The sequence below is a fragment of the Drosophila simulans genome, chromosome 2R (genome assembly GCF_016746395.2).
Source record: "Drosophila simulans strain w501 chromosome 2R, Prin_Dsim_3.1, whole genome shotgun sequence".
NCBI classification, from domain to species: Eukaryota; Metazoa; Arthropoda; class Insecta; order Diptera; family Drosophilidae; genus Drosophila; species Drosophila simulans.
Genome location: NC_052521.2, coordinates 21,681,140 through 21,699,841, shown reverse-complemented (window position 1 = coordinate 21,699,841; position 18,702 = coordinate 21,681,140). Strand labels below are relative to the sequence as shown.

General features: G+C 49.1%; 7 protein-coding genes across 9 annotated transcripts; 3 read left to right on the top strand and 4 right to left on the bottom strand.

Annotated features, from left to right (window-relative positions):
- The first annotated feature begins 224 nt into the window (after positions 1 to 224).
- Positions 225 to 1,777, top strand: LOC6736091 (testis-expressed protein 9). The gene is made up of 2 exons (XM_002082956.4): positions 225 to 1,014; positions 1,088 to 1,777. The coding sequence occupies exons 1-2, from the start codon at positions 464 to 466 to the stop codon at positions 1,680 to 1,682; spliced, it is 1,146 nt and encodes a 381-aa protein (XP_002082992.1). The 5' UTR covers positions 225 to 463; the 3' UTR covers positions 1,683 to 1,777.
- Positions 1,778 to 1,849: 72 nt separating this feature from the next.
- On the top strand, positions 1,850 to 2,454 carry LOC6736090 (neuropeptide SIFamide). The gene is made up of 2 exons (XM_002082955.4): positions 1,850 to 2,095; positions 2,147 to 2,454. Exons 1-2 carry the CDS (start codon positions 1,963 to 1,965, stop codon positions 2,230 to 2,232), a joined length of 219 nt encoding a protein of 72 aa, XP_002082991.1. The 5' UTR covers positions 1,850 to 1,962; the 3' UTR covers positions 2,233 to 2,454.
- LOC6736089 (steroidogenic acute regulatory protein-like) lies at positions 2,350 to 5,494 on the bottom strand. 2 transcript variants are annotated; one of them, XM_016168904.3, is made up of 12 exons: positions 5,325 to 5,494; positions 4,943 to 5,073; positions 4,729 to 4,877; positions 4,508 to 4,666; positions 4,399 to 4,452; positions 4,205 to 4,337; positions 4,011 to 4,144; positions 3,675 to 3,827; positions 3,519 to 3,623; positions 2,917 to 3,458; positions 2,725 to 2,848; positions 2,350 to 2,658 (listed from the first exon to the last, which is right to left on the bottom strand). In XM_016168904.3, exons 2-12 carry the CDS (start codon positions 5,040 to 5,042, stop codon positions 2,560 to 2,562), a joined length of 1,752 nt encoding a protein of 583 aa, XP_016029485.1. In that variant the 5' UTR covers positions 5,043 to 5,073; positions 5,325 to 5,494; the 3' UTR covers positions 2,350 to 2,559. The 2 variants fall into 2 exon arrangements, with proteins under 2 accessions (XP_016029485.1, XP_039147764.1); XM_039291830.2 differs by lacking the exons at positions 4,011 to 4,144; positions 4,205 to 4,337; positions 4,399 to 4,452; ... (2 more) ...; positions 4,943 to 5,073; positions 5,325 to 5,494 and adding an exon at positions 3,884 to 3,907.
- A 58-nt stretch (positions 5,495 to 5,552) lies between these two features.
- Positions 5,553 to 8,447, bottom strand: LOC6736088 (peptidylprolyl isomerase domain and WD repeat-containing protein 1). 2 transcript variants are annotated; one of them, XM_016168903.3, is made up of 12 exons: positions 8,306 to 8,447; positions 7,972 to 8,171; positions 7,718 to 7,921; positions 7,477 to 7,660; positions 7,191 to 7,423; positions 6,918 to 7,131; positions 6,562 to 6,864; positions 6,375 to 6,493; positions 6,288 to 6,293; positions 6,109 to 6,229; positions 5,830 to 6,049; positions 5,553 to 5,774 (listed from the first exon to the last, which is right to left on the bottom strand). In XM_016168903.3, exons 2-12 carry the CDS (start codon positions 8,138 to 8,140, stop codon positions 5,628 to 5,630), a joined length of 1,920 nt encoding a protein of 639 aa, XP_016029484.1. In that variant the 5' UTR covers positions 8,141 to 8,171; positions 8,306 to 8,447; the 3' UTR covers positions 5,553 to 5,627. The 2 variants fall into 2 exon arrangements, with proteins under 2 accessions (XP_016029484.1, XP_002082989.1); XM_002082953.4 differs by lacking the exons at positions 6,288 to 6,293; positions 8,306 to 8,447 and having other exon boundaries at positions 7,972 to 8,142.
- Positions 8,448 to 8,519: 72 nt separating this feature from the next.
- LOC6736087 (RNA polymerase II subunit A C-terminal domain phosphatase) lies at positions 8,520 to 12,102 on the top strand. Its single transcript, XM_002082952.4, has 7 exons — positions 8,520 to 8,917; positions 9,008 to 9,101; positions 9,164 to 9,600; positions 9,734 to 9,915; positions 9,973 to 11,142; positions 11,213 to 11,422; positions 11,479 to 12,102. Exons 1-7 carry the CDS (start codon positions 8,520 to 8,522, stop codon positions 11,619 to 11,621), a joined length of 2,634 nt encoding a protein of 877 aa, XP_002082988.2. The 3' UTR covers positions 11,622 to 12,102.
- LOC6736086 (unconventional prefoldin RPB5 interactor-like protein) lies at positions 11,996 to 14,599 on the bottom strand. Its single transcript, XM_016168902.3, has 4 exons — positions 14,442 to 14,599; positions 14,073 to 14,371; positions 12,621 to 14,016; positions 11,996 to 12,568 (listed from the first exon to the last, which is right to left on the bottom strand). The coding sequence occupies exons 1-4, from the start codon at positions 14,469 to 14,471 to the stop codon at positions 12,122 to 12,124; spliced, it is 2,172 nt and encodes a 723-aa protein (XP_016029483.1). The 5' UTR covers positions 14,472 to 14,599; the 3' UTR covers positions 11,996 to 12,121.
- Positions 14,600 to 15,019: 420 nt separating this feature from the next.
- LOC6736085 (E3 ubiquitin-protein ligase ZNF598) lies at positions 15,020 to 18,502 on the bottom strand. The gene is made up of 6 exons (XM_002082950.4): positions 17,941 to 18,502; positions 17,737 to 17,882; positions 17,109 to 17,672; positions 15,834 to 17,052; positions 15,569 to 15,766; positions 15,020 to 15,509 (listed from the first exon to the last, which is right to left on the bottom strand). The coding sequence occupies exons 1-6, from the start codon at positions 18,217 to 18,219 to the stop codon at positions 15,312 to 15,314; spliced, it is 2,604 nt and encodes an 867-aa protein (XP_002082986.2). The 5' UTR covers positions 18,220 to 18,502; the 3' UTR covers positions 15,020 to 15,311.
- Positions 18,503 to 18,702: the final 200 nt, after the last annotated feature.

The window sequence follows — 18,702 nt, the reverse complement described above, 5'->3', positions numbered from 1 at the left end:
TAAGCTAAAATAGGTAAGTTACATCATGCAAGCTCTAAACAGCATAGGCTGGTCACCTCGTTGTGTGAACCACTTTGGCCGAGGATAATAAATTCCTTAATTCCTCCATCCGTCAAAAAGGGGAAGTCCAAGCAACAGTCGTCGGGGGGACAATCGAACAAACGGAAAACCACCCCATTGAACAGCAACAGGACATGGAGTTCCGGAGGGACCAGGCCGATTCCCAGAAGGCGGCGGGGGGGAATCAGGACTACGTAGCCCGGGGTAACTGTCAATGTTTGGCGTCCGGAAAATGTATTAACTCCAGCCGAATTTATAGTATTAACCTTGATATAGCCGTGTGGAGCTACTAGCAAATTAAGTCTGAGAAAAATTCAATGTGTGTAGATTGTCCAGGTCTTTTATCAAATCACAATCGTTGCTGCAAGAAACTTAGCTACCGTCCTCACATCGACCCACCGTAATGGCCGAGCTTTTGTCCCGCGAGAAGGAACTCTTTAAGATAAACCAGGAGCTGAATCTCCTGACCCTCAGTCCAGCTGCCGAGGCCATGTATCCGGCGAAGGGGTCATCCAAATCCACTGCGGTGACGGTGCCGCGCTACGCCACCTTCCAGAAACAAAAGGGACCGAGCAGCCTGCTCCGGAAAAAGGGTGCTCCCACACCGTCCACGAAGGCAGCACCGAAAGTTTCACCTGGCAGAGAGGCGGTGCCCGATATGAGTCTGCTGACCAAGTCCAAGCCCGCTGCCGGACCCACCTCTCCCACCCCCCGCCATCTTTCCAAATTTAGTACCTTCACGAAGGATATGAGCAGCAAGACGGCCACGTATGTGAAGTACCGGAACCCAAACTTCAGCGAAAGTCCTTCCTTGGACGAACTACTGCGTAACGACGCTGATGAGGCAAACCGAAATCCAGATGTTGTCGAAGTGGAGGTCACACAGAAGCGAGAGAGTACAACCGTCGTCAATGGCCAGCTCAAGAAGCAGGTCACCAAGGACAACTTTATCAAGTAAGAAAGCCCAAAGACTAAAAATAATAAAATAATATATTCTGAGAATACATGACTAATTTTTGCCTTTTAGATTCCTCAAGGCCAAGGTGGCCATTTTGGAAGAGGATCACGCTCAACACGCCGGAGAGTTGACCCGACAGAAGGAGCAGCTTGAGCACGCCTTGGAAGCGCAACGCAAGTCCGAGCACCAGCGCGACCAGGCGATCAACTCCAACAAGCACCTCTCCGAGCAACTGATGCGGGCCGAACGGCAGTGCGAAGTTTTCACCCAGCGCCAGAAGGAGCAGCAGCTCGAGTTCATCACCCAGCAGCGGGAGCTGGAGCTGCTGAAGCGGGATTCCAAGGTTTCCAGGCAGACGAACATAAACCTGGAGAACCGACTGTCCCGCGTCCAGGAGGACGCAGACGCTGCCCGCCAGGAACTCAAGCTGCTGCGCGAGGAGCAGCGCGACCAGTTGGAGGCGCATCGGAAGGAACTAAAGCTGCGGGACAGCCGGATCCGGGCCCTAAAGCGCCAGCGCGGCGACCTGCTCAACGCGTACAAGAAGCAGCTCTACATGATCGACAACCTGAAGCGCCAGACCATCTGTTTGGAGCAGTCGGCGGCCATCGGATTCGGCGAGAAGGAGTTCAACAAGGTGCTCGAATGGAATGCCAAGACGTGAACCCCTCTGCATTATGAAGTCCAGCCTAGGTTAAGCATAACTCAGCTATGTACATAAGTGGAATATAATTACATTTTATGGTCTCACTCGAAAAACTCCCCAAGCAATCTAGTTTTCAATTATCCCGCGGTAACTCGATTAGGCGCGCGGCATCCTTCTGCTCGGTTGGCGAGTATAAAAGTCGGGGATTTGCCTTGTTTTGTCACAGAATCATCCGGCTTCTAACACAGCTCAGACCTTCCTTCGTTCACTGCCCACAACGCTCACCGAAAACTGCAAGATGGCTCTTCGATTCACGCTCACTCTGCTCCTGGTCACGATCCTGGTCGCAGCCATACTTTTGGGCTCCAGTGAGGCAGCCTACAGGAAGCCTCCGTTCAACGGCAGCATCTTCGGCAAACGCAACAGCCTAGGTAAGCCGAAATCCGTATCCCGGTAAAGCCTTCACCCATATCCCCTTCCAGACTACGACAGCGCCAAGATGAGCGCCGTTTGCGAGGTGGCCATGGAGGCGTGTCCCATGTGGTTTCCCCAGAACGACAGCAAATAGGACCACGCCCTGCGACTCCGCCTCCAAGAACTGATCTCGAGCCTACGACTAACACACCAGCGACAGGTGGGCAGATGCTGTGCCTGCTCGTGCGACTGAATGTGGAAATGCCGGACGTTAAAAAAGTCATGTATAAAATTTATAATGTAAGCCGTGCATATAGGTACATAGAACTTATGCCATACATATACATACAATACTCAATAAACTTACAGCACTGAACTCGCTCTCCTGCTTCAAATTATTGAAATATTCTATTAGATACCTGCGAACAGCACTCGCTTGAGATACAATGGGATTTAAATTAAAATACGGATTACTGATTTCCTAGTGGGTCCTGGGGGCTCGACCCCGCCCCCTCTGCCTCAGTTCGTTGACGTGCTTGCGCAGATTGCTAATGTAATCGGTCATGGAGGAGGTGAGGGCCTAAAAATCAACATCGAAACATTTATCCAATAAACGAAAAATAAGTAGGTGTTGAACGGCACTTACCGCATCCAGGACATAGCGAGGAATATAGCCTTTTAGGTCTAGGCAAAGCACCCACTCCACAATGCAGCTATCCGATTTGCCAACGATTTCTCGAAACGCAAACCCACTGACAATGTTCTGCCCTCTGAAAATTGAAAAGTCAACCGACCGTAATTGTGTACTTTCATCGAATTGTATAGTCCTGAAACCAACCTTGTGTATTTGGGTGAAGGTGGAACGGCAGCATATTGCACACTAATCGCCGAAGTGACCCAAACCTTGTCCTTGGTTTTGCCCACGCTGGGTACATTTGGTTTTGTCATGTTATTCGCTTCGGCGTCGACCTTGTCCTTAGCATCCTCGAACTCGTCCTGATCCAGTGGCGGTGGCTCCTCGTCAAAGTTCACGATGGGACCTAGGCTCTTGGCGCCCAAGCTGTTGCCCAAGGTGTCGAAAGGCACAGCGGCTCCCTTGGATGAACTGGGAAACGTTGCCTTGCAACTAGACACGCTACTGGGCAGCAGAGGGGTGTTTGAGTCACCATCGGAAATGGTACTAACACTACCCTCGCAAGACCGATTTAGACTGATGTTCCCATCATCGCTGCTGATCTGAGCCGTCTCATCGTCATCGCAGATTTGACCATTGTAAAAGAGCCTACAAGACCGCAAGTTCACGAAGTCGCGGCTCTTCACCATGCCCCCTCCTCCGCCCACAGATACCTGATAGGTAATATCGGTGTAGGAGTTGATTTTCTGTGCGAAACACTCAATATAATGAGGAGTTTTAAATCGTCATGTAGTGTGCCTACTCACGCGCACTATTTTGGACTCCAAAAGAGCAGGATTCCACTTGGGGCAGTCCTCAATGCGATAGAACAGATCTTCCATCAGAGCCTTTGCAGGATACTTGATGCGAGCCTGTGAAGTGTACGTATAAGAAATATTCCCTGATCATTGTTTTAGCCTTACCGTCAACTTGTAAATCTTTCCAATCTTGTCCCGCTGAGTGCTGTGTATGGTGTCGCCTTTCTGGGTAACTTTTTCCACCTTCCAGTCACTAGACTCGATGATCTCGTAGGCCTTTCGAAGGCAATCCAATCCCATTTGTGTGTACTCATCATCCTGTAATGCGAACGAATAAAAAATCTTAGAAATGCGGGAAAAACTCCCAGATTTACCGATGTCATTGGGTCAGACTCTTTGGAGATATGGGGACGAAATCAATCGTGCTTCACTTTATATTCTCACTAGATTCATTTTCTTATTCTGAACAGACTTAAAAATGCGCATTCATGAATAGCATACCAACTCATCCTCCTCGTCGGAATGCCGAGCCGTGTCCATGAGTGAATAAAAGTCGGTTACACTTTGCGGAGGCCGTTCTTGCTCAATCAAAATGGCAGGCTGATCCATGGGCGTGCGATCATTTGAAGTCATAGCTTAAATGCGAAAATCAATGAATATACCATCTGAGATCGGGATCTGTCTGCGTGACTTACTCCGGAAATAGTGTTGGGCATGTCGCTCTTGAGGAATCACCCTACAGTCCAGGAACCAGGCTTCTCCCCAAGCCAGTATGAACGAGGTTATTATTAGGATTACCTCAAATACCTGCTGCTTTGAATCCAGCCACTGAAAGATGCGCACGAAATTATCTAAGAGTACATTAAGGTGGCTGGTTTCTCAGTCTTACATCGAACACAAACACCTTGGAGATGAGGAACAAGCAAGACCCACTTGTAGAGAGCTGCAGAAATAATAAGATATACAAGAAATTCGGTAATTGGAAAGGATTACCATACCGCTATGATGGACCAGTGATTGATGTACAATACGGCGTAGAAAAATATAAGCACAACAAATCGGCAGATAGCGACGGCTACAACATCAAAGAGCGATTTGTAGATGGTGTACTCCACGATTTGTTTGTGGAAGGCAGTGAATATATTGTCTCCATTGATCTGGGAACAGAGTTGCATGATAAATCGCATCGTAATCTCATTGGAATGCCTCCAACCCCTACCACAATGCAAATGAGCCACAGCAGCGAAACGAAGACCAAGTCGAATGTGACGAAGAGGCAGAAAAACCTTCGAACTACGGACATCCTGCCATCCTGCATGTAACCGGCCAAGAAGTCCTCCGTAATCAGGTTAATAGAATGTGCCCGTGCTGAAGTCGGTGGGAGGTCGTTATGGCTTGGACGGGATATATCACTTAACCATGGCTATACTCACACATATCATACTGCATGTTATAGGCGCTATTTCCCTGCCGAGCGTTGGACAGGATGAGCTGGGCGGTACTGCGGACATCACTTGGATCCATATTGGACATGGCGAGCGGTTATATTTGGCTTAGCTCATGTCTGGAAATAAAGGAAACCATGTACGTATACTAGAGTTCTCATATTGAAGACCTTTGCATGCAAATGTAAATAAACCTAGTTTTCGAATCTGGAGCAGATTCAGTTTCAGTTATAGATTATGGGCAGTTATAGATTGCCGATACGCATAAATGACTCGTCAGCCTGGAGTTCTTTGTTTTTTGTTTTTACCCAGCCATAAACAAATGGTATCGTATTATCTGGCAAGAACCCGCATAATTTGCGAGAAGTACCTCTATATGTCCGGTTAGCACAGGTTCGTTTAGTTAATTACTCTCTAATACTAGAAGGTCCACAACTAATTCCGGCACCAAAAATGCTATTAGAGTTGCAGTTGTCCCAATTTATATTAATTGCACTATCGAAACAAAAGGAACACCGACTGCAAGAAACAAATCAGCTGTTTAGTGTGCCGAGCTGGGAAAACACCAAAAAAACCGAGTTCCAAAAAAATACCAAAATTCTTTGCCGCGCATTTGCGGTGCTCCAAAGATTTGAAAACAAGTGTCGCTGAAAGTTTTATTAAAGCCCTGTGCTCAATTACTTAAGTGTATTGAAATAATTTTAATGTCGTCGTAGGGCTTGTCCGTCTTGGGGTTCGCCTTGGAATTGCAAATGTTGAGAACCACTTCCATGCCGCGATAAACTCTTCCGAACACCGTGTGCTTGTTGTCGAGCCAAGGCTGCAAATGGAGATTGGTTAGTCAATAAGCTAATCACCGCTGCATTCATCCTCACCGTGGGTAGGACTGTGATAAAGAACTGGCTGCCATTCGTGTTCGGACCCGCGTTAGCCATGCTGACCGTGTAGGGCCGATCGTGTTTCAGGCTCGGCACGAACTCGTCTTTGAAATCGCTACCCCAAATGGACTTGCCGCCCGTGCCCGTTCCCGTGGGATCGCCAGTCTGCACCATGAAGCCCTTGATCACGCGATGGAATATGTGGCCATTGTAGTAACTGACAATAAAATGTGATTGTAATGGGACAGCTCTCAACAGTTGACGTATATATAATACCCATTTTTCGCATGAACACAGAAGTTCTCAACCGTCTTTGGAACCTCCTTGAAGAACAGCCTCATGTGGATATCGCCTTTCGTGGTGTGGAGCACCACGTTCTCGTAGATGCGTTGCACGACTAGAATAGATGAAACATTTTGTAATGAATTGTTCTAGAAATATCTGATAGGAATAACCTTCGTCTTAAAATATTGTTGGCGTGCAATAGAAACATATTTTGGGTTAGTTAAGAAAGGTTAATGGGATGAGCCAAACCAAAATACCTGAGGCTTCCGGCACGGCGATAATGTCCTCCTTCGAGGGCTTCTCGTTGAAAATATCACGGTCGACATCCTGCAGATCCGAGGGCAGCCTTCGGCTGTACAAGTAGAAGCGGCTTTTCCTAATAGGAGTAGTAGAATGGACATGATGATACAGCAGGGACATAACTAAAAATCGGTATGAACTAACTTGTAGGCAGTGCAAAAGGCTGTCGGATCGTTGAGGATATTCTGGAGTGCTGGGTTTTCACTGGCCTCCTGCTCCATTGTTATAGCAGCTTTTTGGCGCTTAATTCTTCCTTGAAACAAGGCCACCTGGAGGGGCCGTATGTTGTCGGTTTTTCCTAGAATTGTGACGCAGCGATTCGTGACCACATTGATCACCTTGATGCCCAGCATCGTTGGGTAGAGCAAGAAGTTGCCAGTGCTGTCAAATAAAATATTAAGGGTTGTATTCTGGGCAGTCTTCTCCAGATCCCGCTCAGCCGCCATTCTGTAATTTAAATCTTTAAATCAATAAATAATAACTATATTACTTTAGTTTACCTTCTGCCAAACTCCATGTTGGGCAGTGCGTGCTTCGTTTGCTGCATTTGGGTGTATGTAGATAGAGCTTCATCGAATACCCGGATCAACTTGCCCGTGTTGAACTGAAAGACGCGGACCTTGCGATCTGTGGAAATGGCGGCAAAACGCTTTCCATCCGGCGTGGCAGCTAAGCCCGTGACTTGGGTCTTCTGTTTTGCAAACTCAAAGAGGCCTAAAAGGTTAATATTTCAGTTGAGTCTAGGTTCACTTAGCTTAATCATCGAACTTTACTTGTGTCTAGCTTGGAGTCAAAATTCACCAGGCGCTGTGGAAACTTGTAGTCGTACTTGGAGTTTTGCCAGTATTCCAGAATACCATTGCGATCGACAGAAATGACGGTCTCCATTGCCACATTGAAGCACATTGCCACCACGGGTGCCGAGTGAAGTTTCTCCAAGGTGTGAAGGGCTTCTCCGCCTCCTTGCCCGTCGTAGATGTGTATGCGGCTGCTCTCTGAATCCGAGCTGGAGGAAGAGCAATCAGAATCTAAATCTCCATCTATTGATAAGGTACTTACATGGCCAGTGCTTGTACGGCATCTCCCGGCCCATTTATCCACTCGCTGCACTGCGGCGTATAGCCCAATCGAATGATATTGATCATGTCGAAGTTGACTACATCGAAGACCTTGGCTGTCTGATCCGTGGCCGCCGAGCACAGCAGCGTGCCGCTGTCATTGGTGGTCAGTGATTTGATGGGGACTGCAACAAACTCTTGGTTAAACGAGGAAATACACGTTATGTGGGTCAAGAACCTACCGAGGTGGCTGCGGAAGTGCTTGACGAACTCGATGCCCAGCTCGCCCTTCTTCCAGAATTTGATGTGTCCATCCAGACTGGCGGTCACCACGAAATCCGTCTTCGTGCACACCAAATGGGTGATTACATCGCGGTGCATGTAGCTCCTCTCATAGCTCTCAGCATTGGGAAGGTTTTCCAGGTAGATGTGTTCATAGGGCAGGACTATTTATTGATTAGGTTTAGTCAAATTAAATATAAGGCTTCATATTAACCCTTCTTTTTCTTGGCGGGCACAGGAGCGCTCTGCTCTGACGGCATGGGTCCAATCCAGGCGTCCTCCTCGCCTTCCGCCTCTTTTTCGGATGACACTGCTTCCTCCTGAGGTTCATCCTCCTCCTCCGGGGCACTGCGCTTTAGGTCTTCCTTGGTTTTATCGCTCATTTCGGAAAATAATAAACAAAATACGGCTGAACTAGTTTGCCGCCGATTAAACAGTGTTGGTTAACAGTCAAAAGCAGCTGATTCGAATGCTTCTGCGATATCTTTGAACGAATATCCTGCATTTAACTCAATACTAAAAGAAACCAGTAAAATAAATTGAATTACCAATAAATGGCTAACTGCGCACATTAAATAGCCTAATCGAAGCAAAACTCCATCAGTACTTTCCGTCTTTCGCGCTCAATCAGCTGTTTGCGAGCAGTTACAAAAGTTGTCCGCGCTCTTATGCGAATACCGCGCAATATTCACACAAATTGCAAACACAACAAGGCACTGGGATTTAAACAAATCGTTTGTATATAAAAACGCAAGCCTAGCGATGCAGAACATAGCGGACGAGGAGGGCGCGACGCCCAGCCACGCGCCAGGGGGCGTGGCCGCATCTGGAGCTGCCGAAGGCGATGATGGCGGCGGAGGAAACGGTTGCAAGAACAGCGCCAGCGGCAACGGCAACAACAACGCCAGCGGTGGCGGCATCATTGTTTTGAGAGCTGCGCTGGGAGAGAACGAGGCGAGAGCGGTAATCAATAAATGGCGGGTACGCGAGGGACAATTCGTGTCGGCTGCCCAAATCCTTTTTCTTTACCAGCCCGTGGGCGAGGACGCGAAGGACGCGGGAAAGCCGGGCGGGGACAGTGCCATCCAGAGGTACAAGTCCCAGCGCGCCGGAGTGGTGAAGAAGCGGCTTCGCAAGGAAGGGGAGCTTCTTACGAAGGGGTGAGTTTGGGGGTTGCAATCGGGCGGCGAGTGGGCGTGGGGGAATGCAATTATGCAGCCGTATACACACTAACCGAGCCTGTTCTTTAGGGATGCCATTCTGGAGCTGTCCGAGTGCATACACACCACGGTCATCAAGGACATGTGCGCGGACTGCGGAGCCGACTTGCGTCAGAACGAGAATGTGAGTGCGCATTGCCACCCGCCTCAATGGGCATATCGAATAATTAAACATTCAACCCGCAGGGACAGACCTCCGAGGCCTCGGTGCCAATGGTGCACACCATGCCCGATCTTAAGGTCACCCAGAAGCTGGCCCAGAAGCTCGGGCACGACGACACCCGCCGCCTGCTGGCGGACAGGAAGCTCGTCCTGCTCGTCGATCTCGATCAGACGGTGATCCACACCACCAACGACACTGTGCCGGACAACATCAAGGGCATCTACCATTTCCAGCTGTACGGACCGCACTCCCCGTGGTACCACACGCGCCTGCGCCCCGGCACGGCTGAGTTTCTGGAGCGCATGTCCCAGCTGTACGAGCTGCACATTTGCACTTTTGGTGCGCGCAACTACGCGCACATGATTGCCCAGCTGCTGGATCCGGAGGGCAAGTTCTTCTCGCACAGGATTCTGTCCAGAGACGAGTGTTTCAACGCCACCAGCAAGACGGACAATTTGAAGTGCGTTTCTAAACCCAAAAGCTGTTTGGATTTTCACTTGGTTTTTCCAATACGTTAATACTACTAATCGAAAAGTGAAAATCACCAGCAATTTTATCGTGTTAAACAATAGCCGACCAATTGTTCATTACAGGGCTCTGTTTCCGAATGGCGATTCCATGGTGTGCATCATAGACGATCGCGAGGATGTGTGGAACATGGCTTCCAATTTGATTCAGGTTAAGCCCTACCACTTCTTTCAACACACTGGTGACATCAATGCCCCGCCGGGCTTGTCCAAGCATGAACTGGATGGCGAAGGCGTTGACTTCAAAGGTGGGTGCTCCAGCAAGCTGTCTTGAATGTTTCTAACGATGTTACTATTTGTTGCAGAGATTACCGAGAAACATGGGGACAAAGATAAGACGGAATCCAGCAGCGAAGTCAAACCAGAAGACACCGATAAGGGCGATAATACCGTCACAAGCACAAGCAAAGATGACGATGTAAACGAGGAGTCGGTAGACGTGTTCGAACTAGAGGGCGATGCCAAGGATCCAGAGGTTTCCAACGCCTCAAGCGCTACAGAAGCACCCAAAGAGCCGAGAGACAAATTGAATGGCAAGACTAATACAGAGGATATTGTGGTCATAGACGACAGTTCATCTGGCTCACCAGATGCTGAAAAAGCAGCCAGCGATGGCGAAGACGTAGTTGTTATTGATGATAATTCCAAGGAGAGCACAAAAGCCGAGGTGCCCCCCACGCCGGCAGAAAATAACGAGGTTGTGGCCTCATCCACCACTTCGCCGGAGGAGAAGCGCCCGTCTGCTGACGCGGATGTGGCCACCACGTCTAAGACGCCCAGCTTACGAGCACCGCTCGAGGGGCAAAAGCAGATAGAGATTGAAGACCCCGACGATTACCTGCTGTATCTAGAGGTCATACTTCGTAACATTCACAAGCGATTCTATTCTATTTACGACGAGACCACGGAAATACCCGACCTAAAGGTCATCGTTCCGAAGATTCGGAGCGAAGTGCTGCGCGGCAAGAACCTGGTGTTCTCTGGCCTGGTGCCCACGCAGATGAAGCTTGAGCAGTCGCGGGCATATTTCATAGCCAAGAGCCTGGGAGCCGAAGTGAAGCCCAATATCGGCAAGGAGATAACGCATCTAGTGGCGGTCAACGCAGGCACCTACAAGGTTAACGCCGCCAAAAAAGAGCCTGCCATCAAAGTGGTCAATGCGAATTGGTTGTGGACCTGCGCCGAGCGCTGGGAGCATGTGGAGGAGAAGCTATTTCCACTGGACCGAAAGGTGCGCAACAAGGGTCGCCAGCCACCCGCCCATTGCCATAGTCCCGAGCACGTGGTCAACTACAGCGAGCGTTCGGAGATCTCACCCTCGAGCAGCAAGCAGCAGGAGGAGCAGAGCGGCAACTTCCGCGAAACGCTGAATCCGCTGCTGGTCTTCACCAACGCAGATATCGAGTCCATGAATAAGGACTACGAAACATTCTTCGAGTCAGACTCGTCCAGCGACGAGGGTCCTGTAAATTTTGGTGAGTAGTTTACTTATTAATCCGTGTGTTAGTCACCGACTCTAATCGAACACATCTTTAATTACTCAAGAAAATCCACCCATGGACAAGAAGCTGCTGAAGAGAAAGCGCGAAGATGATAATTCCAACAGGGCTCACGACTTTTTCACGCGAAGCGAGGATATAATGATTGGAGCGCCCAACCTCGTGGAGGTGGACATTAGCTCGAACGAGGAGGCCGATGACAATAACGAGAAGGAGGACGATGACGATGAGATGCCCAGCGCCAAGTTTAGGAGAGGTAGCCCGTCCGCACAAAAGTTGTCTTAACAATTAATATTTGAATCAATGTTCCAGGGGAGGACCTGCCCTCCGACCTGGAGCTTGGATCCGAGTCCAACAGCGAGAAGGAACCGGAGGACGAGGACGACGGCGAATGGAACATGATGGGCGCCGCTCTGGAAAGGGAGTTCCTCGGCCTGGAGGACTTTGACATGTAGAAATTCTGTAGCATCTGTGAACACCAGACAGGGCCATGAGACCCCGCATTGGAGGCATCCCCGCATCCTGCTGGCCAGACACTCAAGACATATTTGATTCTCGGTAGACCATGATTGAAGGCCATGGATTGGGCTGTGTCCTTGAGTAGAACATCCAACTACACTTATGCTTAGGGTTCGCACTGTATGTATTAGCTGTTAATATGTACTTTAAAAGATAAGATAAGATAGCGCACACTCGCGGGCGGCCAGGACCTTCAATCGCGTACATTCTTGAATCAAAAACTCTCATTCTGATCTAATGTAAATTGAAGCCTACTGTAAATGTAAATGTTTTAAAAATAAATTCCGTTTCAGCGGACTAGTACCTAGTGTTTAATTTTAAAACGAATGTACACCACACCAGTAGTTGTTTATTGTTTGCGTTGTGTTTGTAATACAAATCCACATTAAACTTGAACAAATATACTAGTAATATCCAGCTGAAGTTTTACTCTTCGCTACGTTTTGTTAAGGGCTCGCTGCTCCTTGAAGCGGCTAACCCGCTTCTTGGGCGCATGCGAGTCTATGAACTTGCCCGGGGGCAGAGGCTCCGGCGCAGTCGGCTCCTTCTCCACGAGATCATGCATGACCTTTTGGTAGGCGCTCATGTCGCGCAGGTCGTCGTCCAAGGTGCGCTCCTTCTTCTTTTGCTTCCGGCCCTTCTTTCCCTTCTTGGGCTGCTGGTTGACATTATGCGGCTCCAGGTCCACAGCAGATTTGTTTCGTAGGATCGACTTTACCGCTGATTCAGGGTCAGTAGAGGAATTGGGCTCGGAGAACTGCGCTCGGTCCTTCTCATAGCAATCAGAGGGGTTTCCAGGTATGTAATCGCTTTGATCATTACTGGGCGAAGGTATGGCACCGGAATGTGTGCAACTTATGTCTGAAGAATTGGGCTTGGAGAACTGTAAGGCCAGGACGTTAGCTTATGATCTGATCGAAATTACATGATCTTACCTGACTTCTGGGATCTTCATAGGCTGATCCACGAGCAGCTTCGCTCATTATGGGAACTTTAACTTGCTCCTCGCCTTCAAAACCGTTCACATAGATAGGAAACGAATCATTCAGCCGCGCTCGGTCCTTCTCATACTTCTCATAGAAATCAGAGGGTTTTCCTGGTATGCCATCGCTTTGATCACTACTGGGCGAAGGTATGGCACCGGAATGTGTGAAACTTATGTGTAAGGTGTTGATAAGTCCCGTAGACTCTTCCATAATTCGATTGAGCAAATCGAAGTCCTGGACACTCTGGTTTTCCTTGACAAACTCAATGTTCCTTTCCACTTTTTGCAAGATATCCTGGTTTGATTGACGTTTTGTTTTAATGGATACGGGTTGTGGATCTCCTGCCGGTTTAACAGGGGCATCTAACTTAATGATATCCCTCGAGTTCTTTTTCGCATTGGGCAACATTTCGGCAACGGTCTCCTCCCTTCTGAATTCAAGTTTTTCGTCGTCGAGGGCAAACGAAATGCGACGTTTATTTGTGCTGGCTTCAGGTGCAGTCAAAAGCTCTTCGCTTGGCTCCTCTGGAAGATGACTGTTTTTGACTACTTCCTCCTCTTCCTCGCTGGCCTCCAGCTCCTGCTCAAATATCAAATCCTGTAGGTCGTCCTCTAGCATGACCACCACATTCATCAAGTGAATCAGCTCGTCGCTTATAAAGTTGACTTTTTGTATCTTCCTCATTTTTGCTTTGAGTACATGCAGTTGAGCTCTGAGGAACGGCTCACGATCTTCGTTGGGCAGCAGCGCCATCTGCTCCCGTATGGTTCGCACCTCTTCCTCCTGGTCACCGTCATCATCATCATCGTCATCTTCTGCTATGGCTTCCTGTATTTCCACGTTTCTTTTGGTGCCTGCAGTGCGTTTTTTGGAAGATGGAGTTTCTGTTTCTCCGGACATGAGCTGGCGCACTAGTTTATCCGTTGTTTTAAGGCTTTCTTCTGCTTCTGAGCTGAGCTCCGCGGCTTCGTTCTGCTCCTCGGCTTCCAGCTTCTTCCACAGCTCATCCTCCTCTTCCTGGGTTAAGGATTTAGGACTACTTTCGTTGTTGGATTTCTGAGGTTCTTGACTCAGCATATCGTGCAACTGACCCTCGTCGATATTATCTGGATCTAGACCCAGTTCCTCCATCATTTCTCGCTCTTCTAGCTTCCGCAGCACTTCATTATCTTTCTCCGCAGGTTCCACCTCCCGTTCGAGCCGCTCCTTCTGCTTTTGCTGACGCATTCGCTTTCTGTGCTCCGCCAACCACTTGTTGTGAGACTCCTCGTTAAAATCCTCCACAATTTCTACTTGGTCGCCACTGGGAACCGCCCCCTCCGCAAATGGAGTGTAGAGTTTTTTCCTGTTGGACGAGCGTAAACATTACTTTTCCCTACTTCTGTGTACTGATGCACTTACTGCCAAAGATCGTTCTCCACGGCCAGCTTCTTCAGCTGCTCTTCGGCCAGCTTCAGGCGGTACTGGCAGATCTCCTTGGCCTTGTGGGCGGAGCAGGCGGAGAAGTAGCCCTCGTAGTGACCCACCAGAAGCTCGTTGGTGTGGATCAGCTCGCCGGGCATCAGCGCCTTTCGTCCAATGGGCACCATAACCTCCACGCTGAGATTCTGGGCGAACTTGTCCAAGTTCCGGACGGTGCTCTCATAATCGCGCTTGAAGGCTTCCCAGCGCTCTGTCTCGCTGGCGTTCGTTTGGAGGGCCTGTCGTACATGGTTCCATAAAGTATTTACCCCAGTTTCTCCATTCATATATGGTAATTAATAACATTACCTGCAGCAGAGCATCCTCTCGCCGGTCCATTGTTATTGTTGTTTGCGACTTTAGTGTGACCGTAGGTCTGTCCAAAAAAAATAAACTCTAATGCATTTTCATATAAATAATTCTATGTGTTTCTTAATGTTTTTTAATTTTATTCTATTTATGTGTTACGAAATAAAAACGTAATGCGAAACAATGTGTTAGTTAAATTTGATTTGTTTGAAAATGTACTAACGCGAGTCTGCGCGCCTTTTGACATTCAAAAGCTTGGACTTTTGAATTATTTTTTAGGTCTTGCTCCTTCATAATTTTCCGTAGAAAAATAGAAAATGAGCCTTTCTCGAATTTCATATTCGACAAAAACTATACTTTTCCTGAAATCAGAAAACTCAACTACCAAACATCGCTCCCCAGCTAGCAAACAACGTAGATAAGAGCAGAAGAGCTCCATATGTCCGATAATAAATCTGCTCCATACGACCCAACTACAACCAATTTCCATTTGGTGATAACTAACCTGCGACCACCATATGTGGACATTAGATAGGGGGACAGGTTAGGCAAACATACGAGGTGATTACGACTAATAATTGTGATTGATTTGAACTTTATTAGGTTGCGGGCATTTGCTAGACACAAGCTCACTCGTAAATATTAGAATCGCATCCCAGATTAGCTTCTGTCTGGACTAAGTCACATTGAACAGATGGCTTCGTGGGTCGCGCTACATGGACTGATGGGTGATATAGTTCGGCTAGTTCTTTTTCGGGTTTCCACTCACAACATGAGCTGGGGACATGGTTCCTAGATGGTTGACACGGTATATATGTACATAGAAAATATACAGGAATAAAGCTTTTGTTGTCCTACAATCCGACCGCCTCAATTGCGATGCGTGTTGGAAGCTGAGCTCCCGAGTACGGGAAAGTGTTTGGTCAGCTCATGCGCCTGCTGGTGGCCCTTTAAGTCGGCGGAGATGAGGATCTGTTTGCACACCTTACAAACTTCAAGCGCGGGCAAGGATTTGCGCTCGGCGGGCGGCAAGCTGTTCAGGTGTTGTTTGTGCACTAAGTAAAGTTCCTGGAAATGGTGCAAAGAATGAGTTCCTCTGTTTATGTGGTTTTGCAAACGGGTCTTACCTGTTGCTTGCTTATGTCCGGCAGCATGGCCAGCAGCTCCGGGAACAGGTTGTAAAATGAGCTCAGCATGGCGCACTGGCAGTGCTCGTAATAGGCTTGGCCAGAACAGGATCCGTCGCGGAACTTGGACGAAAGCAAACGGAATTCGTTCAATGCCTCTGGGGTCTTCAGTAGGGACATAACCTCATCAACCAGTTTCTGGACGCAAAACAAATGCTTTTTAAGTTAATGTTTTCTAACTAAATCGCAAACAACGTTCGCTTACCTGATTCCTTATCTCGGTATTTGGTGGATCGGTGTACGTATACGGACTGGGTACAATGTCATACGACTCGCCCAGCGAACTGGTGAACGTGAGATTGTTGGGCAGCTTGGCCACCGAGTTAACAGTCACGTTAGACACGAATCCTGGTGGTGGTTTTAGCGGTCCACCAGGTTTTAAGCCGGGTGGCGCACGTATTGGCGTAGGCGGAGACCCATTGGCTTTTTGTTCGTTGTTATTATTTCTCTCCTTCGGTTTGGCCGTCTTAGGCTGATTCTCCTGGTTGCTCTTCTTATCCTTCTGCTTTTTATCCTTTTTATTTGCCTGCTGCTCTTGGACATTGTTATTGCTTGCCTTGGTGGCAGGTTTCGATGTTGGACTCGGCAGAACCGGGGCCGGCGCCACTTTGGCCTTGCGATTCTCCAGCTCACGCTGCTTTTTCTCGTTAACTGGCTTCGACCAGTTCAATGAGGGAGATCCACTGCTGGGCTTTGGAGCAGTCGCCCTGTTCGAGCTGGCGCTGGCACTCGGTCCGAGGCTAGGGAATTCCGCCGCAGTGAGTTTGGGAGCACTCTTCTTCAAAGCCTCCTGGCGCGCTTTGGCCTCGTCCTCCTCCTTTTGTACCATTTGAAGCTTTTGGAAAGTGCTCGGGCTAGCCACTGACACGTAGTCATCGGCCAGAGACCGATGCTTAGCCGAGATGTTCGCCATCGGCAGTGCCGATCCGCTGGGCAGCATATCCTCCTCCAGGTTGCGCAGGTTCTTCTTGTTTCCCTTACCCGGTAATGCAGGAAAGTCTACTTGCGGCGTAGCAGCCTTTTTGGGCACAGCTGCTGGTCGATTTGACACATGCAGTAGCATTCCGTTACCAGGAGGCCCACTTCGACTGCCAGAACCTGCCGCGCTTGTGGGTTTCTTAAAGACAGCGGCCACGGGTTGCTGCGATTGAGCAGCCCTGGCGGCAATGCTGCTGCTGGTGGGCCCAGTAACGCCACCTCCATTTCCTCCTCCCAGGGCCGGGAAGTTTTCTTTGGTCCGAGCAAGACCAGAAGTTCCACTAAGATTGCGCATCGAGGGCGGCGGCGGTCTTACCAAGGATACGCTGGGAGCTGTGGAAGTGCCTCTCAATGTGGGAAACTGCTCCTCGTTACCAGCATCAATGCTCACATGGCGCTGGGTAATCGAAGGCAAATCGTTCTGGTAGTCGTTGTGCTCGTCATTCCTGTAAGGTTTAACACTCTAAGCGTGCCTTCTACAAATCGGATGGCCGTCTCTCACCTGGTTCTCACGCTGGCTATGCCCTGCTCCGTCTGCCCACTACGTCCACGAGGCCCCAAAGTGATCTCCACCTGCAAGGTGCGCGTCTGCTTGGCCTGCTGCTTGTTAAGCGACTTTCCGTGCACGTTGGCCACGTGCGCCTTGTACTCGATTTCGTTGCGGAATGCGCCGACGAACTGCTCGGTGGCGCACTTACCCTCCTCGCAGAGAAAGTGCTCCTCCCGGAAATGTTCCGCCAGATCCGCATAGTCATTGTAGAACTCATTGCAGCCATCGGCGTCGCAAAAGTGGCAGAAGTAGTGCTCACGGCGCAAATGACGGAACAACTCATCACGGTCCACATAGCGTTTATTGCAGTATTCGCACAACGGATGACCGCGATGCGACCGATTGTCCGGATCGCCCTTGGTGTTGTGTAGCTGCAGCTCCGCCTGAGTGTAGCACCTCCGTTCGAAGGTGAAGATGTTGAGGGTCTCGACGCACAGGTCACAGTACAGAAGGTGGTGCTCGCTGCGCACATGGTTGCGAAGGCCCTCGAACGTGCGGTATGGAGGTGCATCGCATCTGCAATTTAACGGAGAAGGGTGAGCCTCAATCGTGCAACTCAAGTGCCAGGCAGGATACTCACTTCGGGCAGGGATGGTCGAGCAGTTTGAAGAACTGCTGTCTTATCTCTGCGGTGCAGAAACCGATGCGGTACTTCTTGCTGTATAAATCAGAGCGGTTATTGGCCTCCAGTTCGCGATAGGGCAGCTTGTCCAGAGTGAACAAAACCTGCAAGTGTTTTAGAATTAGCTAGAGATTCGGTTTTTTAGACGAGCACAGGACTTACCTTGGACAGGACGTGGCGGCAGATGGGGCACTCGTTCTGCTGGCAGAGGACCCTCATTCGAGTGGAGCACTCGTAGCACACGGGATGATCACAGTCACCGATGGAGAAAATTTCCACGTTCTTGAAGCACACCACGCAGGCGTTGTCGTCGTTGCCAGTATAGCTGTCCAAGGCCTCCGGTTTGACAGCAGCGTTATCAGTGGTGGTGTTGGCCACTCCGGCTTTGGGACGGCGGTGGAACGACGGCCTGGCCGCGGATCTCGGCTTTCCGTTATGCATTTCACTAGAGATTTTGCAGCGAATGGAGGGGGGGAAGTTACTTGTTGCCACGGGCACTTGGAAATGTACGTGTAACGATTGCTTTCGGATAAATCAGCTGGGGTTTCTTGGATCCCCCGGTTGGTTTACTCTTTTGGATTCTCGTCAGCAAAATAAAGGGGAATTTTCGCAACGCCAACTCGAAAGCAATGCAACACGCACACACGACAGACGAAAAGAAAACTCAGAATTTAGAAAACTCGATTACCTACGTTATCGATGACACTGCTCGGATCCCCCGTAGCACCGATAGTTCCCTGTTGGAAGCTTTGTTAATGTTAAATTAACATAGCCAGAATTTGAATAATTTCGCAACGATCAGTAACCACTACAAGTAAAGCTTTTTGATTTCGAATTTATGAAAAATTCAATCGCTTTTTGAAAACTTTTAAAATATTCATATCTGCTGGTTCTGCATGAATATATTCATAGAATATTTTCTTT

What these genes read in the sequence shown, in the direction of transcription:
- LOC6736086 (XM_016168902.3), bottom strand. Translation starts at nt 14,471, where the DNA reads ATGGACCGGCGAGAGGATGCTCTGCTGCAG. An exon ending in GAGAGGATGCTCTGCTGCAG is followed by an intron (nt 14,372 to 14,441) that starts GTAATGTTATTA and finishes CATGTACGACAG; the next exon opens with GCCCTCCAAACGAACGCCAG. An exon ending in GTGGAGAACGATCTTTGGCA is followed by an intron (nt 14,017 to 14,072) that starts GTAAGTGCATCA and finishes CTCGTCCAACAG; the next exon opens with GAAAAAACTCTACACTCCAT.
- LOC6736091 (XM_002082956.4), top strand. Translation starts at nt 464, where the DNA reads ATGGCCGAGCTTTTGTCCCGCGAGAAGGAACTCTTTAAGATAAACCAG. An exon ending in ACCAAGGACAACTTTATCAA is followed by an intron (nt 1,015 to 1,087) that starts GTAAGAAAGCCC and finishes TTTGCCTTTTAG; the next exon opens with ATTCCTCAAGGCCAAGGTGG.
- LOC6736088 (XM_016168903.3), bottom strand. Translation starts at nt 8,140, where the DNA reads ATGAGCGATAAAACCAAGGAAGACCTAAAGCGCAGTGCCCCGGAGGAG. An exon ending in TGACTCCAAGCTAGACACAA is followed by an intron (nt 7,132 to 7,190) that starts GTAAAGTTCGAT and finishes TTAACCTTTTAG; the next exon opens with GCCTCTTTGAGTTTGCAAAA. An exon ending in TTATCACAGTCCTACCCACG is followed by an intron (nt 5,775 to 5,829) that starts GTGAGGATGAAT and finishes CTCCATTTGCAG; the next exon opens with CCTTGGCTCGACAACAAGCA.
- LOC6736090 (XM_002082955.4), top strand. Translation starts at nt 1,963, where the DNA reads ATGGCTCTTCGATTCACGCTCACTCTGCTCCTGGTCACGATCCTGGTC. An exon ending in CGGCAAACGCAACAGCCTAG is followed by an intron (nt 2,096 to 2,146) that starts GTAAGCCGAAAT and finishes ATCCCCTTCCAG; the next exon opens with ACTACGACAGCGCCAAGATG.
- LOC6736085 (XM_002082950.4), bottom strand. Translation starts at nt 18,219, where the DNA reads ATGCATAACGGAAAGCCGAGATCCGCGGCCAGGCCGTCGTTCCACCGC. An exon ending in CTCGACCATCCCTGCCCGAA is followed by an intron (nt 17,673 to 17,736) that starts GTGAGTATCCTG and finishes GTTAAATTGCAG; the next exon opens with ATGCGATGCACCTCCATACC. An exon ending in ATACCGAGATAAGGAATCAG is followed by an intron (nt 15,767 to 15,833) that starts GTAAGCGAACGT and finishes TTTTGCGTCCAG; the next exon opens with AAACTGGTTGATGAGGTTAT.
- LOC6736087 (XM_002082952.4), top strand. Translation starts at nt 8,520, where the DNA reads ATGCAGAACATAGCGGACGAGGAGGGCGCGACGCCCAGCCACGCGCCA. An exon ending in GGGGAGCTTCTTACGAAGGG is followed by an intron (nt 8,918 to 9,007) that starts GTGAGTTTGGGG and finishes CCTGTTCTTTAG; the next exon opens with GGATGCCATTCTGGAGCTGT. An exon ending in CGAGGGTCCTGTAAATTTTG is followed by an intron (nt 11,143 to 11,212) that starts GTGAGTAGTTTA and finishes TAATTACTCAAG; the next exon opens with AAAATCCACCCATGGACAAG.
- LOC6736089 (XM_016168904.3), bottom strand. Translation starts at nt 5,042, where the DNA reads ATGTCCAATATGGATCCAAGTGATGTCCGCAGTACCGCCCAGCTCATC. An exon ending in TGTGGCTCATTTGCATTGTG is followed by an intron (nt 4,667 to 4,728) that starts GTAGGGGTTGGA and finishes CTCTGTTCCCAG; the next exon opens with ATCAATGGAGACAATATATT. An exon ending in TGCCCAACACTATTTCCGGA is followed by an intron (nt 4,145 to 4,204) that starts GTAAGTCACGCA and finishes TTCGCATTTAAG; the next exon opens with CTATGACTTCAAATGATCGC.